Here is a 16,496-nt window from a genome sequence, read left to right as displayed (position 1 = left end):
CACGGCCCGCCACTGTAGTGCTTGCACCAACAACTTTTTTTTTGTATGGCTGGAACAAAACTGACAAGGAAAGGTTTTGTATACAGTAAAAAAAAAATTTCTTTAAAAATCAACATCATGCACAAGTATGTCTTTTGAACAAATATACCTACCCAAAAACGAAACATTCACATTTCTTCAGACTTCCAGATCTTATTATATACCGTATGCTGACGTCATGTGTGAGGATGGCGGAAGAATGGCTGCTGGAGATAAATGATTCAGAAAAAATATCCTCACAAGCTCTGTGACAGCCGGAAAGGATGGACAACTTTTTCACTGTGAGCATTTACACAATGACGAGAAACGTTTATTATTTGTCAAGTTGGACAGAAGGAAGATGCACTTTTCCTCCGTTGGCGCTCATCCACACACTGCTCTTCTTCATGGGCACAATTCACACGTTCCCAAAAATAATAAAATTAAAACAGAAGCATCAACTCTCCACTAATTGCTCCTCCACATAAGCAAAAACAAAAAAACAAAAACCTCAGATAAGGTTTCGACACAAGCGTAAAATGTCAGGTGTGGAGCAAGCAGATCCAAGTAGCGGCAGCATGCTTACGTAACGACCCTGTCATCATTCTGATTATTATCACGTGCGTTCACAGTTAACATTTGACGTCTGGCAAAACCAGACAACCAATGACAAAAAAACAAACTGCACCGCGATCCGGAATTGATATTAATAATGCAGCCCATAACGATCCTCAGATAAATTAAAATAAATGGAACGCAATTATGCAACGATCACGGACACCACAAGAGAATTAATAACAAAACACACGTCCTCACACACTGAATAAAAAACACCATTCAAACTGAAATGCCACACAGTCAGACCCTGACAAAATATCCCTTGTTTTTATAAATTAGGTACACTGATTAGTGATTTAAAAGAGTTGAGGGAAGTGCTGAGGGTCATGATTGGAGGGGGGGAGTGAGGTGGGGGACGGGGCGCTCGGACAAAACAAGCATCCAGGCAGACGAGCTATTCGAAAGCACCAAACTGAACGTAAATGCAGAGCCAGTCGACAAGAAAATCCAATCCATGTTGCGTTAGCGTTAGCGTTGCTAGTCTTTGTCGTGCATCTGCTGCTGCATTTTGGTCAGCATCTCCTGCATCCTCTTCAGCTGTTCGCACACAGAAGAAGAAGAAGGTTGCAGAAAATAAATTAAATCCCTTTCATGACAAATTCTTCATTTGTTGCTGCACACATTCTTGCCTCCCCCCTCCCAAAAAAAAAGACAAAACAGTATTCTGATCATCCTTATCACAATACAATGTAGTGACCAATATTAATCTTGTCATGTTACCTCCTCGTCTTTCATTTTAATCAGCTTTTCTGTGTCCACGTCGGGAGTGGACAGAGGCAGGATGGGGATGGGACTCTCCATACGGTTGTCCTGTGCCAGTTTACTGGGAGAAAAAGAACAGCACAAATAAAGGCAGTTACGTAAGAATGAGGTTTGTGGACAAAACACAAGAACTAGTATAAGGGGCCAACAAGAACCGAATACAGGATTACGTCTCAAACACGTTCTCAAGATGCTCTCATATATATATATATATATATATATATATATATATATATATATATGTATATAGATAGATATAGATTCAAGGGCTGTCAAAATTAAAGCATTAACTCAGGTGATTAATCCAAAAAGTTTTAACTCAGTTAACTCAGTTTGATTTACTTAAAAAATAATTTGCATACTTTGCAAATATTGTGCCAAATTAGCTGTCTTGAGCGCATCTCAGAACAAAACACTGTGTTTAAGTTACCACTGGGCCTTGCAAGCCAACACTGCCGGAGTGTGGCGCTTGTGGGCAGTTTTGAGAAATGTTTCGAAAATAAATGTCTGCAAAGATGTCTCCATTTAGATCGTATTCAAGAATCCAAGAAAGCTATTAGAAGTCTTTGAATTAAATATACTTCATATATGGTGATTTTGCATAAATTCCAAGATATTATTCAAGTAAATATCTGTTATAAGATTCGCAAAAAATGGTAGTTGAAAAATGTGATTAATCATGGAATTGTTTGTGATTAATTAGTTAAAAAAAATTAATCACTTGACTGTAATTATAAAACACTGCTAAATATTCATCCACATCAAGTAAATGAACAGTCCGTTAACAAGAACAGGAGATAACTGTAATTGAACAGCATCAAACTAAAGATTGCTGTAGATTTCTTCTGTATACGAGTGGAAAAAAATAAATCTTCCATAAGAATGAGCAAGCGTGTCAGTAGACGAGGTAACCGTGAAGGACAACCCTGACGACTCCTTTCGTTCCTGCGTAATAAAACGTGCGGCACCTTGTCATCTCCTGTATGCACTGCGCCCTGTAGTTCTCGTAGTGGACATCGCAGGTGACGTCCTTGAGGTCGTGCATGTGTGAGCGGATCAGCATGTTCCTCAGCTTCACAAAGTCACAGTGGGATTGGTTTTCCACTGCGAAGCGGAAACACATTTAGCTTTTCAGGAGCGGCAGACAGATGTAAAAAAAAAAAAAAAATGAAAAGGATGAAGGCACCTTCAACAATTCCCCAGGGGTACAGTCGCCCTCGCACGCGCTGCCCTCGCGCTTCCACCACCGTGTTGCTGCCAATCACCGCGAATGGGGTGCACTCCTGCACACACGCCGCACACGTACGCTTTTGATATTTCAGACCTCAAAGGCATGATCCAATCAATTCCGCTCCCAATTAATTGGATTTGGAAACCGTTTTTGTCTATCGCAAACAACGGGGATAGAGACAATTTGCTGGCGCCATCATCAAACTTGACCTTACTGTTTACGAAAAACATTTGGTACTACCAACGTTTCACAACCTGCATTTGGTGCAAACGAGCAGAAATTGAGAGGATTAAAAATAAAAGTTGCATCCGGAGCAAAGCAGTCGTTGCCCACCTTCAACTCTTTATCCAGTTGCTTGAACTCTTCATCCTCATCTGAGTCGCATTCAGGGAACTGATAGACTTTGATGCCAAACTTGTCAATTTCTTCTCGTATCTGCACACGCGTGCGCACACCGCAATCAGAACGAGTGCTCACCACACCGCGAGCGCGTACGTGATTGTACTCACTCGATCCTTCAGCTTCTTGATCTCGCCGGGAGTGAGGCAGTCAGCTTTGGCGATGAGCGGGATGATGTTGACTTTTTCGTGCAGCGCTTTCATGAACTCCACGTCCACCGGGCGTAACCTAAGCCAAGACATGCACAGTTGGCATCGCGTTCTGGCGCGAGGTGAATTTGAAATTTGATTGGACAGTTCCATGACTAATATAGTTCCATTGGCCGACACTACGAGTGATTCTGAAGGCCCTGGGCAGATTAGATAACATGCTGTGTATGCTGAAATCATATCGGACAAAATCATCGTATCTACCGAAAGCAGTGCAGCAATTGAAAGTCGGATATGGACTGTTGGGAATAAATGAATTCAACTTAAAGGAAAACATTCGGTCTGCGTGCGTATGGAGCTACCCGTGACCAAATGGGGGGATGAAGTAGAGGCAGCAGTGGACTCTGTTGTCCTGGATGTTCTTCCTATTGAGGCCGCTCTCGTCTCGGAAGTACTGCTCGAACTGCTGGTCGATGTAGTCTGTGATGGGCTTCCAGCTAAACACAAACACGTCAGCACATCTGCAGCTTCTCGAGACGCCAGGTGAGACGATCCCAGCTCACCACTCGTTGTTGTTGACGGCATCCCCGAAGCCCGGCGTGTCGACGATGGTCAGCTTGAGCTTGACGCCTTTCTCCTCGATGTCCACTGTGTGCTTGATGATCTCCACCGTTTGGTTGATGCGCTCTGGTCACCATGACAACATGACCAAACGGGACAATCGGGCAAGGAGGTAGGGAGGGAGTTTACATTTAATTGGATTAACACGCTTATTTTATTATTCTTATCAGAAGTGACAGGCTACCTTTTGGCAGAAACAGAACCATTAATCCCAGCCCAAGTTTACTGTCAAACTAAACACGAAACAGTGAAAACGTAGCCGATCATTATGCGACTCACCCTCAGCATTGAGCAGCTTCCTGTCCTTGTAGAGGTCGGTGAGGAACAAGCTGTTGACCAACGTGGACTTGCCCATGCCAGATTCACCTGCTCGGTAAACAACAACATTCCCCCCAAAATGGAATGGATACATGACGTTGGGTTGATGATTGGCGTGTGGAACGGAAAATAACGGAGAGATGATTTTCCCGATTGTTAAGAAGCCAAACGGACCTGCTACCATCAGGGTGAAATCGAAGCCTTTCTTCACCGACTTCCTGTGGACTTGGTTGGGCAGAGTGGCAAAGCCCACGTACTGCTTCTCCTGGCAAACACAAAACACAAAACATGATTCACTTTGGATGGGGAACACAGGTCCAGCCAAAACAAAGAAAGCAGCAACTTTTTTTTTTTTTTAACTCCACGAAGGAAAAGATTGAAGAGTTTTTTTTTTTGATGCAGGAATATTGTTCGGCCAGTTACATTTTGTTGAGGACATGGACTGAAGGTCCTTGAGATGAAAAGAATGTGCCAGAATGTTACAAAGGAGAGAGTGGCCATATGGGTCAAGGAAGAAGCTATTACATGTTGCTGAGAATTTGGTTCAAGGTGACAAAGGAATGTCTTTTCATGGTTTGCGTCATTGTCAGGATGTTGGCTTAGCATATAACAGTTTAACCTCGGCATTGAACCAACGCTCGAAAATAGAAAGCTGACATTACCACTGGAAGTGGTTCTCTGAGAGCACAAGTTGGCACTGCACGATGAAAAAATACACTACATCAAATCTGGTGGCAAGTGGAGAAACTTTGACTGATATCATAACTACAGCCACTTCATCCATCCAGTCGTTTGTCCTCATTAAGAAAAATGAAAGAAACCCTGCACAGAAGCAAGAACCAATTGTGCCTCGACTGGGTTGTCAACCTGGAAAGTAGCGGTAGAATCTCTGAGTTTTCACTCCTGCACTCTGTGACAGAACATCAGCACATCAGTTTTTATGTGGCGATATAAATACACACTCAGACGGAGGTTGGCTGCATGACAGCAGAGGACATTCACATGCGCACAGATGCCACATTGACCAGAATTCGGGAAAAAAAAAAAAAAAACGCTCACTCAGAAGAAGCAACTTGTGCAAACACAGCCGGGGTTTTTTTATTTATGTCAGCGCATAAAGACCATTAGTGAGGGGACCAACACTGCATGGGGGACACAAATTGGTCAAAAGTTCGATGAATGAACTCACAGAGTAGGAAATGTATTCGATTAGCCAATTTCTAACTGGTGGCTTTCCTGTTTAGAATTTATATTAAGGGTGAAGTGAGGCATGATCAAGCAGAGGGTGTTGCGGTGCGAAAAAAAATAAATAAATAAAAATCCTCGACAGTCAGCGCAACGGGTTCAAAACCTGCACCAGTTCTTAAACAAAGCATCGTTGCTATAGTGGTTAGCGTCGCTGCCGTTGCCGCACAGTTGACCCCATGCAAACTTTTCCTTCACCGTCTACTTAACGTGCCAGTATGATTTGGGCAATGTTAGCCGTGTTATGCCCAAACAAATTCCATAAAGTGGCGCAAATGAAGGAACTCATTTGGACATTTTGCCTGTTACAATCTGCTTGCATCGTGGACAAGTGCGAGGAAGTAACCCAGCAGATGCAGTTGAAAAAAAAATGCTGGTGGAAGTTTGGTGGCCACCAGCAGTGGCTAGAAAAAGTCTAAACACCCCTGTTACTCAAGTTATGTAAGCATTTCAGAGCTTTTGAATTAAGGGACTCTTTCCCCAAAATATATCATTTAAAATTTCCAATGAAAGTGGCTGCAAAATGTTACGGATGATTTTTTTTTTTTATAGTGTAGCATTGCCGCACTCAGCTGGGTGACATTTGACATTCCGATGTGCTTTATAATGAATACAGAGCTGAGTTGACAAAATGATTACGCAGATGTAAACTTTGATTGGCCTGATTCAACTTTAAAAGTTGCTATTTTCATTTCCCCAATCTTTTCTTCTTTTCAAATGTAGCCAGAATGCCTTTTCAAGTCATTGCATTCAAGTCTCAGTCATGTTAAGTTTTTGCCAAGCACGTCACAAATCATAAAATCGGCCATTCGACGCAATTCCAAATCATGTGACTCGAGTTGACTCGAGTCCAAATCATGTGACTGGAGTAGCCCACCTCTGTTACTTGTACCTTCTGCTCCATTAAAACACAATACTGTATCGTACCAAATATATAATAATAATAATAATAATAATAATTGCAACGGTACCTGCAGGTGATAGTGGGAGTGCGCCTGAGAGCCATCCCTGTACTTTTCCTGCATATAACCTAAGAGAATGCTACCATATGAAACACCGCCAGCGACCATTCCAGCTTTTTACCTTCTGTCTGGCCGTTCTCACTCGCGGGCACAGGAGTCGTTCCACTAGTTTCTCCTGCAGCATGATGGCATCCATGCTCTAAGCGCACCAAAGCTGACGGCCGACGTGTCCACCCAGTCAAAGAATAATCCAACAAGATTGGGATACGACAAACAAGACGCCTCAACGCACGCAAACGAAACTCCCACTTCTCCGATCTTCCCTCTTTCTTCCTTTCCTTGACGCTCCGTCTGCCCTTGTTCAGACAGGTACCCAGGAATTCACATTGTGCCGAGGAAAACTGAAAGCCAGGCAAAGTGGGACCAGAGGTGGCAATTTGTGGGAGGAAACCAGGGAAAGGCCTCAAAGAAATTCATTCATTTGGTGTGTGCTCCCTCCCCTTCAGAAAACGTCTCAAGCTTTGCTGAGCTCAGCCGGAAAGAGAAGGAGAGAGAGAGAGAGAGAGAGAGAGAGAGAGAGAAGAGGAGCCAAGAGGCCTTCGTAGAAACAACACGTGAGTCTATTGACATCTCCTCGGGCTCCAAGTGTGGACCTGCAGTCAAAACAACCAACGACCTGTTCGTCCACATGCTCAGTGATGTCACAATTTCATCATGTAGGTACCTCATGAGTAGAAAGGAATTTCAGAACACCGGTAACAAAACACCAAAGCTGGGCAGTCTGTCCCATGGGCAATAGAGGTCTAACCGTTAACTCACTTCGGTTTCATGAAACACTTGCCACCATAATAAAGCAAGCAGATTTGAATAATAACTAATGATTGTTAGAGGTATTTTGGTATTGGTACCACTGAACTCAAGCAAAGTACAAATAAAATCAAATTCATTTTTTAGAAGTTAGAAGTTAATCAACTACTTTTTATAATACACAAATAGTTAACTCTCTTGAATCTATGGATTTAGGACGTGGATTTTGCGGCACCGAATGCTGCAGGCGATTTCTTCCAGATGTGACAGTGTCGTGTGTGGGCGGGTGCGGGTGCGGGGCTGGGCGTGTCCGTGGCACATATGACGTGGGCAACGTCTTTGAAGGGGGAAAAAAGAAACCTGAACTTTTTCTTTCCCACCAAGTAGCAGGCACACCCTGTTGGGATTTCACACCCAGTGAGTAAAGATAGCACACTTGCACACCACGAGGAGACATGCTTAAAATCGCAGGTCACTGACTGCATCCACACACCCTTCACATAGACATGAAAATGATCGTCTTTGTTCACAACAGCGTTGATCTGGTGCCATTGTTAGCTCGCGATCTTTGTGTACGCTCCACAGATGTATCGTCCGTTCGGATAGTTTATCGACGTGGTTTCATTTGAGCGCTTCGTTGTTGTCCGTGAGTGCGCACACATCACGCAGAGACTGGTGGAAGAGTGTCAAATAAATAAATAAATAAATCACATCAAAATACATGTGAAAAACAATAAATATAAAATTTGGAAACAAAAATTACATTTGAAAATACAAATTAAAATAAACTCAAAATAAAATAAAAAAAAAAATAAAATCAAAAGTTAAATTGCAAATGCAAAAAATTAAATCTCCCCTCCATCGCCAAGGTTACGTTGGCAATAAGTGAAATCCGAATCTTTCATATAGAAATAACCTATTTCAATATTGTCAAGGTATATTTGTATAGTATTTACGTCACTCAATGTTTTTTAATCTACAAACACATTTTTAAAAAATAAATACGCATTTAATCTTAAACATACATACCGAGAGGAAATGCAAAAATAACAATATTGTAAAAACAGTTTTTTACAGTAAAAGAAAAGAAAGATTTCCCCAAACTAACAATGAATTTCTGTACGTGTAAAAATGCAGGAGAGGACCATCTCAAATTAATGTGTGCTGTCATCTCGCGGATGAAAGAGAAATTGCACTTAATAGAATAGTGGGTTACACCAAAATACAATTAATGACTGTGCCACAAAAATGACCATGAACCTGAAAGCCGCGATGGAGGGGGGGGGGGGGTTATTTTATACATTAATGCAGATGACACATTTTACAAAAGGTAAATGTCATAACAATAAAGATGATTCTTCAAACTAATCTGGTGTCAATGGCAAGCCTTGTCTGTGTGTGTATGTGGGTGTGTGTGTGTGTGTCGGCTTTGACTTCAGTCAACTCGAGTTAATTGTGTCATTTCAACTTTTGTTGTTTGGGTTTTGGTTTTCGGTGATGGTGGAGTGGGTGCAACGTGCGCGCTAATAAGTGTGTGTTTCGGAAAAGAAAGGATCACATGACCCGTAAAAGACTCTTTGTGTTATCGTGTCACATTATTATTTGCTGCCTTTACCGCTTTTTAAATCGCTTACATTTCAGAGGCCCGCACAAGCAAACATTTGTTTTCACGGCTCTTAAATGATTAGTGGATTATCAAAACTGTTGCATATTAATCACTCAGTCACTTCAGTACTAAACAAAAAGATTTATTGTCTTTCACTTGTGTGCACATTCAAACGGACACGTCAATGGAGACAGTCAGACGGAGGCGAAGAGCCAAAGCTCAACAGGCAGCCATCAACATGTTTCTCTCAATTCATTCAAAGGCATGACATGGGAGGAAGCGACGCTCCAGTACAAGCCAGCAGTAAACGTCGGCGTGTTCCAAAACACACAATTGACATTGAAGCCCTTCCAAATGGAGAGCACACTTTCAAGAAACGGGTCCAAAATACTTGAAGCAGCACCCAACCAAGCGCAAACTTTGTCTCCGCAGTCGCACAACAGCACCGTGCCGATTCTTAAGCGGAAAATGTTATTAGTAACACGCACTATGGTTCAAAACAATCAAGTAATAAAACGTTTGTCAAGTTATGAAGTTGGAATATTACAAGCTAAATTGTGTTGCCACATTGTCTGCAGATAATGTATTTAGTGGTTTTGCGCCCTCAGTCACACACCTCAAGTTGAATGAAATGGATAGTTTACATTTGGCCTCAAATGAAAATGAAAAACATTCCAGCACCGCTTCAATATGTTGACGCTATAAACAACAAAAAGAGCAGACTTGGACGGACTCAGAGGACAGAATTTGATCTCCAGACAAAACACAGCATCGATCCACAATAACCCCTGTATGCTTTGGATACATAACCAATGTCCTGATAAATATGATGTAATAATATTCACATGTTTTTTGGGGGCGGGATTTACACTACAGCTCAGACATTTCCACAGAGTTGTAATCCGAACCTTATTAGGCAGACCAAAGGCATTTGGTCACTTTGGATTTTGGTTTAGGATTGAAATGGAAAATGTGGGTCAGCCTCCAGCAAACGACTCAAAGTGCCTTTTAGGAACCGTTGCAACTTGCTTTAGAAGGAGAGGCAAGGCAGGGCAGCTTTGATCCTTCTCCAAGATGGCGGCGCAAATGGACGCAGCGGCTTCCTTTCTAAAATGACTAAGAGGACCATACAGTGAGATTAATTTTAAAAATGCTTCAAAGACCTGAATCAAAAATAGTCATCTTGAACCACTCATCCAATCCCAAATCACACTTTGTAAAAATTGCGGAGTCCTGGAAATGTCATTAAAGAAAAGGTATTAAATGAATCGGCATGCAAGAGAATAAGTTGCGTACGTCTGCGAGGCCATGAGGGTATTTAAATATGATTGGACCAACGAGTCGGGGGGGCGGGGCCAGCGCAACCGGCAAAGCGAGCGAGCAACCTTGTGTTTGGAGGCGAAAGCATGCACGGTGAGTGATCAACTGAAAATTTTTTGATTAATCGACTGCAAAAAACAAAAATTAAAAGAAAAAGGACGAGCAATCTAACACAAATGCACGTCAACGCAAACGCGGCAAATATGAACGTATTCCTCGTTTGTCTATGTAGGACTTCCACGTCATTTCCACTTGCACACAATCGCATGATTTGGGAGACGAGAGACGAGAGAGTCGACATGCTCATAAAAGTATCGCACTTAACATCTCTTCACAACTCCGGGCGACGGCAACAATCCAGCACTTGATATGCTTTCCTCAATCAATCAATCAATAATTGTTATTCCAACACACACCGCATCATCTCTCAGGAATAAACAAGAAATCATTCTCACGTTATGAAGAAGAACCAAAATGTTGGAAAATGGAAATTGCATGATGCACGCAACCCCCCCCCCCCAAAAAAAATTTACAAACTCATTAACAGATACACAGATCCTACAAAGATATAAAATAACATTTGAAATTTTTGGACATAGGCAGTCAGTCAAATGAACATTCTGCATGATTTGACTTTCAGGGGAACTTAGAAAAAGATACTTTCAGGTAATAATTTTTTTTTTTAGTTACACTTAAAAAATGGAAAAATTATAATAAAATTAAAGAAGACCCAATGAAGAATCTGAATTTAAAAAAAAAAATAGAAGATAGAAATACTAGCCAAAAGCAAGTTCTAAATTAAAGTTAAAATAAGATTAGATGCAAATTAAAATAAAAGACAAATTAAACTATAAATGGGCAAAAATAAAAAACAAATACAAATTAATAATAAAATCTTAATTGGGCAAAATGAAAGTTTTAATATTTTATATTAAGCTCAGTGTCACTGATGGTGTAGTGGTACACTCGCCTGAGTTGTGTGTGGGCAGCGTGGATTCAGTTCCTACTCAGTGACGGTGTCTATGTCTACCCTGAGACTGGTTGGCGACCAGTACAGGGTGTAGTGCGCCTTTCGCCCGTAGTCAGCTGGGATGGACTAAAGCACCCTCCGCGACGCAGGGGTCCTCAATCCTGTTCCTCGAGGGCCGGTGTCCTGCAGGTTTTCCATCTCTCCCTACTGCAACACAGCTGATTCAAATGATCAGATAATCAGCAAGGTCTGCAGAAGCTAGATAACGATCGCTCAGGTGTGTTGCACCAGGGAGAGGTGGAAAATGGGCAGGTCGCCGGCCCTCGAGGAACAGGATTGAAGACCCCTGCGATAAGCGGTGTGGATAATGACATGACATGACCTTTTATATCAAATAATTCGATTAAATTGAGAATAAAATAGCAATATAAAATACAATTTAAATAATATAAGATTGAAAGTAAAAATGCTGATTTTTTACTTAAAATAAAAATAAACACTCAATTTTAAATCATATTTAGATAATTCATCATCCATCCAATCTATCAGCAGCTTATCTGATGCGACGTCCACAAAAATAAATTAGAAGTAAAATAAAATTAAACACAAAATGAAAAATAAAAGTAAAACATGTGTTAAAGTAACAATAAAATAATTAAAAAAATATTGAATTAACCAAAAAAAAGAGGAACTAAAATGCCATTCCTCGCAATGACAGCAACCTTGCATGTGACCGAAGACACGCATTATGTATTATACGATGTCGTTTAAAGTTTAAGAGCGCATCTCTTCAAAAGAACATTTGAATAGCCCAACATCCAAATTCATTCCAACCAATGATGGAAAATGAGTATTTGCCCACGCACGCACACACGAAACTCACACTACACAAGCTTGTGGACGGGTCACTCCTTCACATCAGAAAAAAAAAAACACACTGTTGCCTGGCAACATGTTACCAAGGCACGCAGGAAGTGATGGCAACGTCCACCAAATGTGGGCAGCATTATTTTGGACGCTCTCTGGGTATGCACAGTTCAACAACAGCCCAGCCGGGATGCGATAAGCGCGAATGACTCGAGCAAAACGGACAAAAGGGAATATTGTGTCATCCAAATATTCAAATGCAGCCCAGCAGTTGTCTTAGATTTCATGCTGGCAGCCATCAAACTAATCCTGGTTTTCCAGAAAAAAATCATCAACTTGTGTGTGCGTGTGTGTGCGTGTGCGTGCGTGTGTACACGTGCGTACGTGCTAATACCATGTGACCACCAAATGATTTGTGGATGAGCTGGATTTGGTCCAAGTGTGATTTTCTGTGCGACTGAAAATCTGTCTTATCTGCCAGGAAAAGGGGGCGGTATGGGGGTCATAATTCAATCAGGAGACTAAACAGCAGCTGACAAACAACAGGATGGCAACGCACACCTGGACTCCAAAGATACTGACGCATCAAGGAGACTTTTCAATGTGGAGCTGTGGGAGTTTGCCAACATTTATCAAACCAAGGCACATTGGAAAGGGCTAGCAAGGGTCACACAATGTACATATCGTACACGCTGTCAAACAAATGTCATCGAAATTTACTTGCAAAAGTATTGTGGCGTATGCGGTCTTACGTGTGGCCCATACCGTGTTGTGTTGTGTTGAAACCACATAAGTTACAAACGTCCAGAAAGCTAACACACACTACAAAACACCAGAGACAGGCCAAATGAAATTAGCAACCAAAGCTGTGGGGGAGTTCTAACCCCATAAACGACATATTTCAACACAGAGGGCTCGACTTTCGTTCCCAGCGGTCTATTTTTGGTCTATTGGTAGACTTTGCACAGGTAGACTTGGGCGTCTGCGCCGTTGTGGGTTAAACGTAGCATTTTCATTCGTGGTGGCTTCGCAGTGGACGCCGGTTTGACATTGCCGAAACTGAAATAGACGCGAAGGAGTCTCCCTTTGCGGGTGATGAGGGCTAAGCTTCATATCATCTCATCCTTAGAAATGCCACGAGTCACATGAGTCACACATGAATGTGCACATTCATGTCGTGGATGTGACGGAAATGGGCGAAGCATGCAGAATGCTGCCATCGGATGGACCCTGTGTTGTTCGTAGGGCAAGAAAGCACATCCTATACCTTAAAGAGACGATTGATAGACGTGAAAATGTGCACTTCTATAATAGGTTAGCATCTCAAAATAATGCTCCCCCCAAAAGACTGTCATGATTTAAATTTTGTTTTGTGATGAGATTTACCACAAATTGGCACATTCCCTTTTTTTTATTTTCCAGTTTCAGCGTCTACGTCACAGCAGGGAGGCAAGCGAGGTCATATTGCTCGCTTTGTCAATTGTGTTTTCTAAAACGGTGACCGATCGGCACCAAAATGCAAATGCACGTTACACATGACTACTCTTGTTCACTTCAACCTGCCAAAGTAGAAAAGCATTCTGCATAATCGTCGAAAGCTAAAGTCGCGTCAACTCTCAGGAGACGGACAGCGGCTGACAGCAGCCAGCAGGCGGGCATGGATCTTTATCCTCCTCCCCTTCCCTCCTCGGCTAACAGTCGGAGAACAACACGGCTAACAGGAATAAGTAGCTTCCGGCTGTAAAACCAAAAGGCGTGAGCACAACAACAGTTGTACCTCATTCTTCCTGTGGCTTCATGTTGTAAACGGCTTTGTCCTCTCAAGCGGTCGCGTTCATGTCCGACACCGCTTGCAGCCGCCGGCTTCGGCACGAGCGGGCATCGATTTCAGATAAAGACCTCTTCTCGATCGGTGCGCATTCAGACGGGTCCGAGCGTCAGTGTCCAAAGAAGGGACGTCCACGTGAATTTTGGTGCCAAGTGATCACCGTTTTTGAACGTCATGAGCAATGAAAGTACAGCAATTTCCAATGGAGAGTTTGTAATCGGTCCCTTCAATGACTCCGACCGAAACTTGGGGAGAGCGGAGGGAGACGTGGCCATATTCCTCATTAAAAGAATTGTCACTCATTTCCTATTTTTTCCAAAATGAATGGATAAAAAAGAAAATAACTAATTTCAGTTTCCAGATCAAAAAATATTTAAACTAAAAATGGGCCCTCTTGGCTAAACCGATACTTTAAGGACATAGATGCCTCAATCAAACGTCCCGAAAAGACGGCAGAACCTCCCATTCAGCAAAGTACATTTGACAAATATCAGCCCTTTCACAACAAACGTTTTCTGATTTTAAAAATCCAAATCTTGGATTTCAGTGAGTAAGGATGAAACAGATGTGTGAAAATTGCCACTGTGAGCCTGTCTGGAAACAGTTAATGGCATTGTGTCCTCGCTTCAGCCTTCTCAGTCGCCACATAATCTCACAATCATCAGAACTTACAGAGACTTGATTAAGCGTTTTGAAACGATGCAAAATTGCAAATACTACATTAAACTTGATATCTGGATAGTCTGGACAAACTCCAGATTTAAAAAAAATGACATTTCCAACATGATTTAATTGTAAAATAAGTAAATAACATCGTTGCAATTTGTGATGATCTTTGCAAGATTAAGGTGAGCTTGATGCGATAATGCAACATTGATGTCAATTGTGACTTCTTGCTGCTCCCTCCGCTGGCCTCTAGAAAGACGACTATCAGGTTCCCAAACAGCTTTGCCATTTTTAGTTGTTTTAAAATCAAATTTAAAAAAACAATTTCAAAGAATTACAAAGTATAATTTTGTTTTAATGCCACCAAGGCACACCATCCATGACAAATAACCCAATGATATCATTTTCGATTCTATTCCGAGGTCGTTGTTGTTTTGTTTTGGTTTTTTACTTGACCCAATGAGATTAATAATTATGTTGTAAATATGCCACTGTTGGGCTCAGACTGTAACTTAATGTTTGCATATTCTTAATGCATGATAAGCCATTAAGCAGTCGGCACATGCAAACAGGGGAGAAAGGAGCTGGGGGGTGGACTGAGCGTAGGTGGGCTGGGCTGGGTCAGGGTCAAAAGAACCCTGCAGGCCATAAAGCTTTGATTGCACTCTAAAAGGAAATAAAAACGGAGCAGGGGGAAAAATGTTCATCGCTGAAGGAAGAGAGATGAGAATCATGTTTGCTGCTCCACTTCTAAAAATGAAAGCTGGCCCACCACCACAATCACCCCCCCCCCACCCCACCTCCTCTTCTTTCGAGAATCCTTCACAATGCATTTGCAACGAAAATCATCCTCAGAAAAGACAAATGAAATTCCATGAACACAACGGAGGGGAAAAAGGACAATGAATGTTGAATCTTACCTCGGCGGTTTCCTCTGTGGGCCACGACACACACGATGGTTTCAAGGATGCAAGACGAGGAGGAGGAGGAGGAGGATCAGGTGCATGGATGCACAGCGACGCCCAGAAAACACGCACACCGAAGCGCTTCCAGTTAATGAAACAATTTCCAAAGAGAGGAGAGAAGCAACGTAAACGTGAGGCTCACCCGTCTTGACCGGAATCCGGCTCTTGTATCGGATGCTGGCCGTCATGTTGACCGCACAACGAGAAGGTGCCCCGCTCGGCTGCCGCGCACAAGCAAAGCAGCAAGAGGCAGAAAAAAAAAACAGAAAAGGAGGCCAAGCAGCTAGGGATGCAAGACACGCCCATTGCCCTGGCTCAGCCAATCAGATCACAGGATCGTCTACAAGCCGGAAGTAGTGGAGTGAGACAAGGACACGAGCGGTGTCGGTACTACCCAGCGGGAGTGCAGGCCCCCGAAGGACCCCGACCACAATTAGCTACCCGACTACATCTAGTACCGATAGGGTCGCTAGATGTGTTCGGGGTACTTCGGTAGCCTTTGCGCCTGCTAATGACGTCACGCGTTATATCTTTGTAATATCCATATCCATGTTTCACATTATATACAGACATCAGATTCATACAATCTCGCAGTCCAAGTGAACCACGGCATTGTTGCAAGTTCGGCAGGAGAAACGTAACGTTCCACTACTGTTGCAGTGCCGGCTTCATGAGGCCAAGGCGGAAGTGACGTACAGCTGCCGCGCCAACGTGACAGTAATGCAGTTTTTTTAATTTTATTTTTTTATTTAGTGAATCAAAATATGCAAACTGAACAGCCAGGGCTAAAAAAAAAAAAAAAAACACAAGAGGCAACGAAATATATTTGAGAAATATGTGAGGAAAGCGTGACGTCATAAGCATGAAGCCGACGACATCTAGAATGTCAAACAGCAACATTTAGTTGTTATAACAGCTAAAAATAAACAAATTGACGCGTTTGTTTGTAAAAAATATTTTGTTTGAAAAAATAAAAAATAAACTTGCTCAACACAAGGTTACCAATACAATAATTCTGTCAGCATGCTTTATTTAACATATTTGCGGTCTTTCGTCAATTTTTTTCTTCATATCTTTTAATTATTGTACATATGTTTATGTTGGTAGTCCCAAAGTGTTGTGTATTTGCCATTAAATCAGTGGA

The 16,496-nt window shown here is 42.1% G+C and overlaps 1 protein-coding gene across 2 annotated transcripts; it reads right to left on the bottom strand.

The window, feature by feature from the left end:
* Positions 1-321: 321 nt before the first annotated feature.
* Positions 322-15,634, bottom strand: septin5a (septin 5a). Of its 2 annotated transcripts, XM_088286805.1 has the most exons (12): positions 15,495-15,634; positions 15,308-15,321; positions 4,291-4,381; positions 4,078-4,164; positions 3,741-3,864; positions 3,540-3,674; positions 3,139-3,256; positions 2,963-3,064; positions 2,585-2,681; positions 2,367-2,502; positions 1,357-1,459; positions 322-1,173 (listed from the first exon to the last, which is right to left on the bottom strand). In XM_088286805.1, the coding sequence occupies exons 1-12, from the start codon at positions 15,538-15,540 to the stop codon at positions 1,114-1,116; spliced, it is 1,113 nt and encodes a 370-aa protein (XP_088142931.1). In that variant the 5' UTR covers positions 15,541-15,634; the 3' UTR covers positions 322-1,113. The 2 variants fall into 2 exon arrangements, with proteins under 2 accessions (XP_088142931.1, XP_088142847.1); XM_088286721.1 differs by lacking the exons at positions 15,308-15,321; positions 15,495-15,634 and adding an exon at positions 6,445-6,847.
* Positions 15,635-16,496: the final 862 nt, after the last annotated feature.

The sequence above is a fragment of the Idiotropiscis lumnitzeri genome, chromosome 1, assembly GCF_059441095.1.
Source record: "Idiotropiscis lumnitzeri isolate Australia: NSW breed Sydney's pygmy pipehorse chromosome 1, RoL_Ilum_1.0, whole genome shotgun sequence".
Taxonomy (NCBI): domain Eukaryota; kingdom Metazoa; phylum Chordata; class Actinopteri; order Syngnathiformes; family Syngnathidae; genus Idiotropiscis; species Idiotropiscis lumnitzeri.
This window is presented reverse-complemented; position numbering and strand designations above follow the sequence as displayed.

Excerpts from the sequence above, each read along its gene's own strand:
- septin5a (XM_088286721.1), bottom strand. The coding sequence starts at position 6,519 with ATGGATGCCATCATGCTGCAGGAGAAACTAGTGGAACGACTCCTGTGC. Across the intron at positions 3,865-4,077 it reads GAAGCTGCTCAATGCTGAGG|AGCGCATCAACCAAACGGTG; the intron begins GTGAGTCGCATA and ends CATGGTGACCAG. Across the intron at positions 1,174-1,356 it reads TTAAAATGAAAGACGAGGAG|CTGAAGAGGATGCAGGAGAT; the intron begins GTAACATGACAA and ends GTGTGCGAACAG.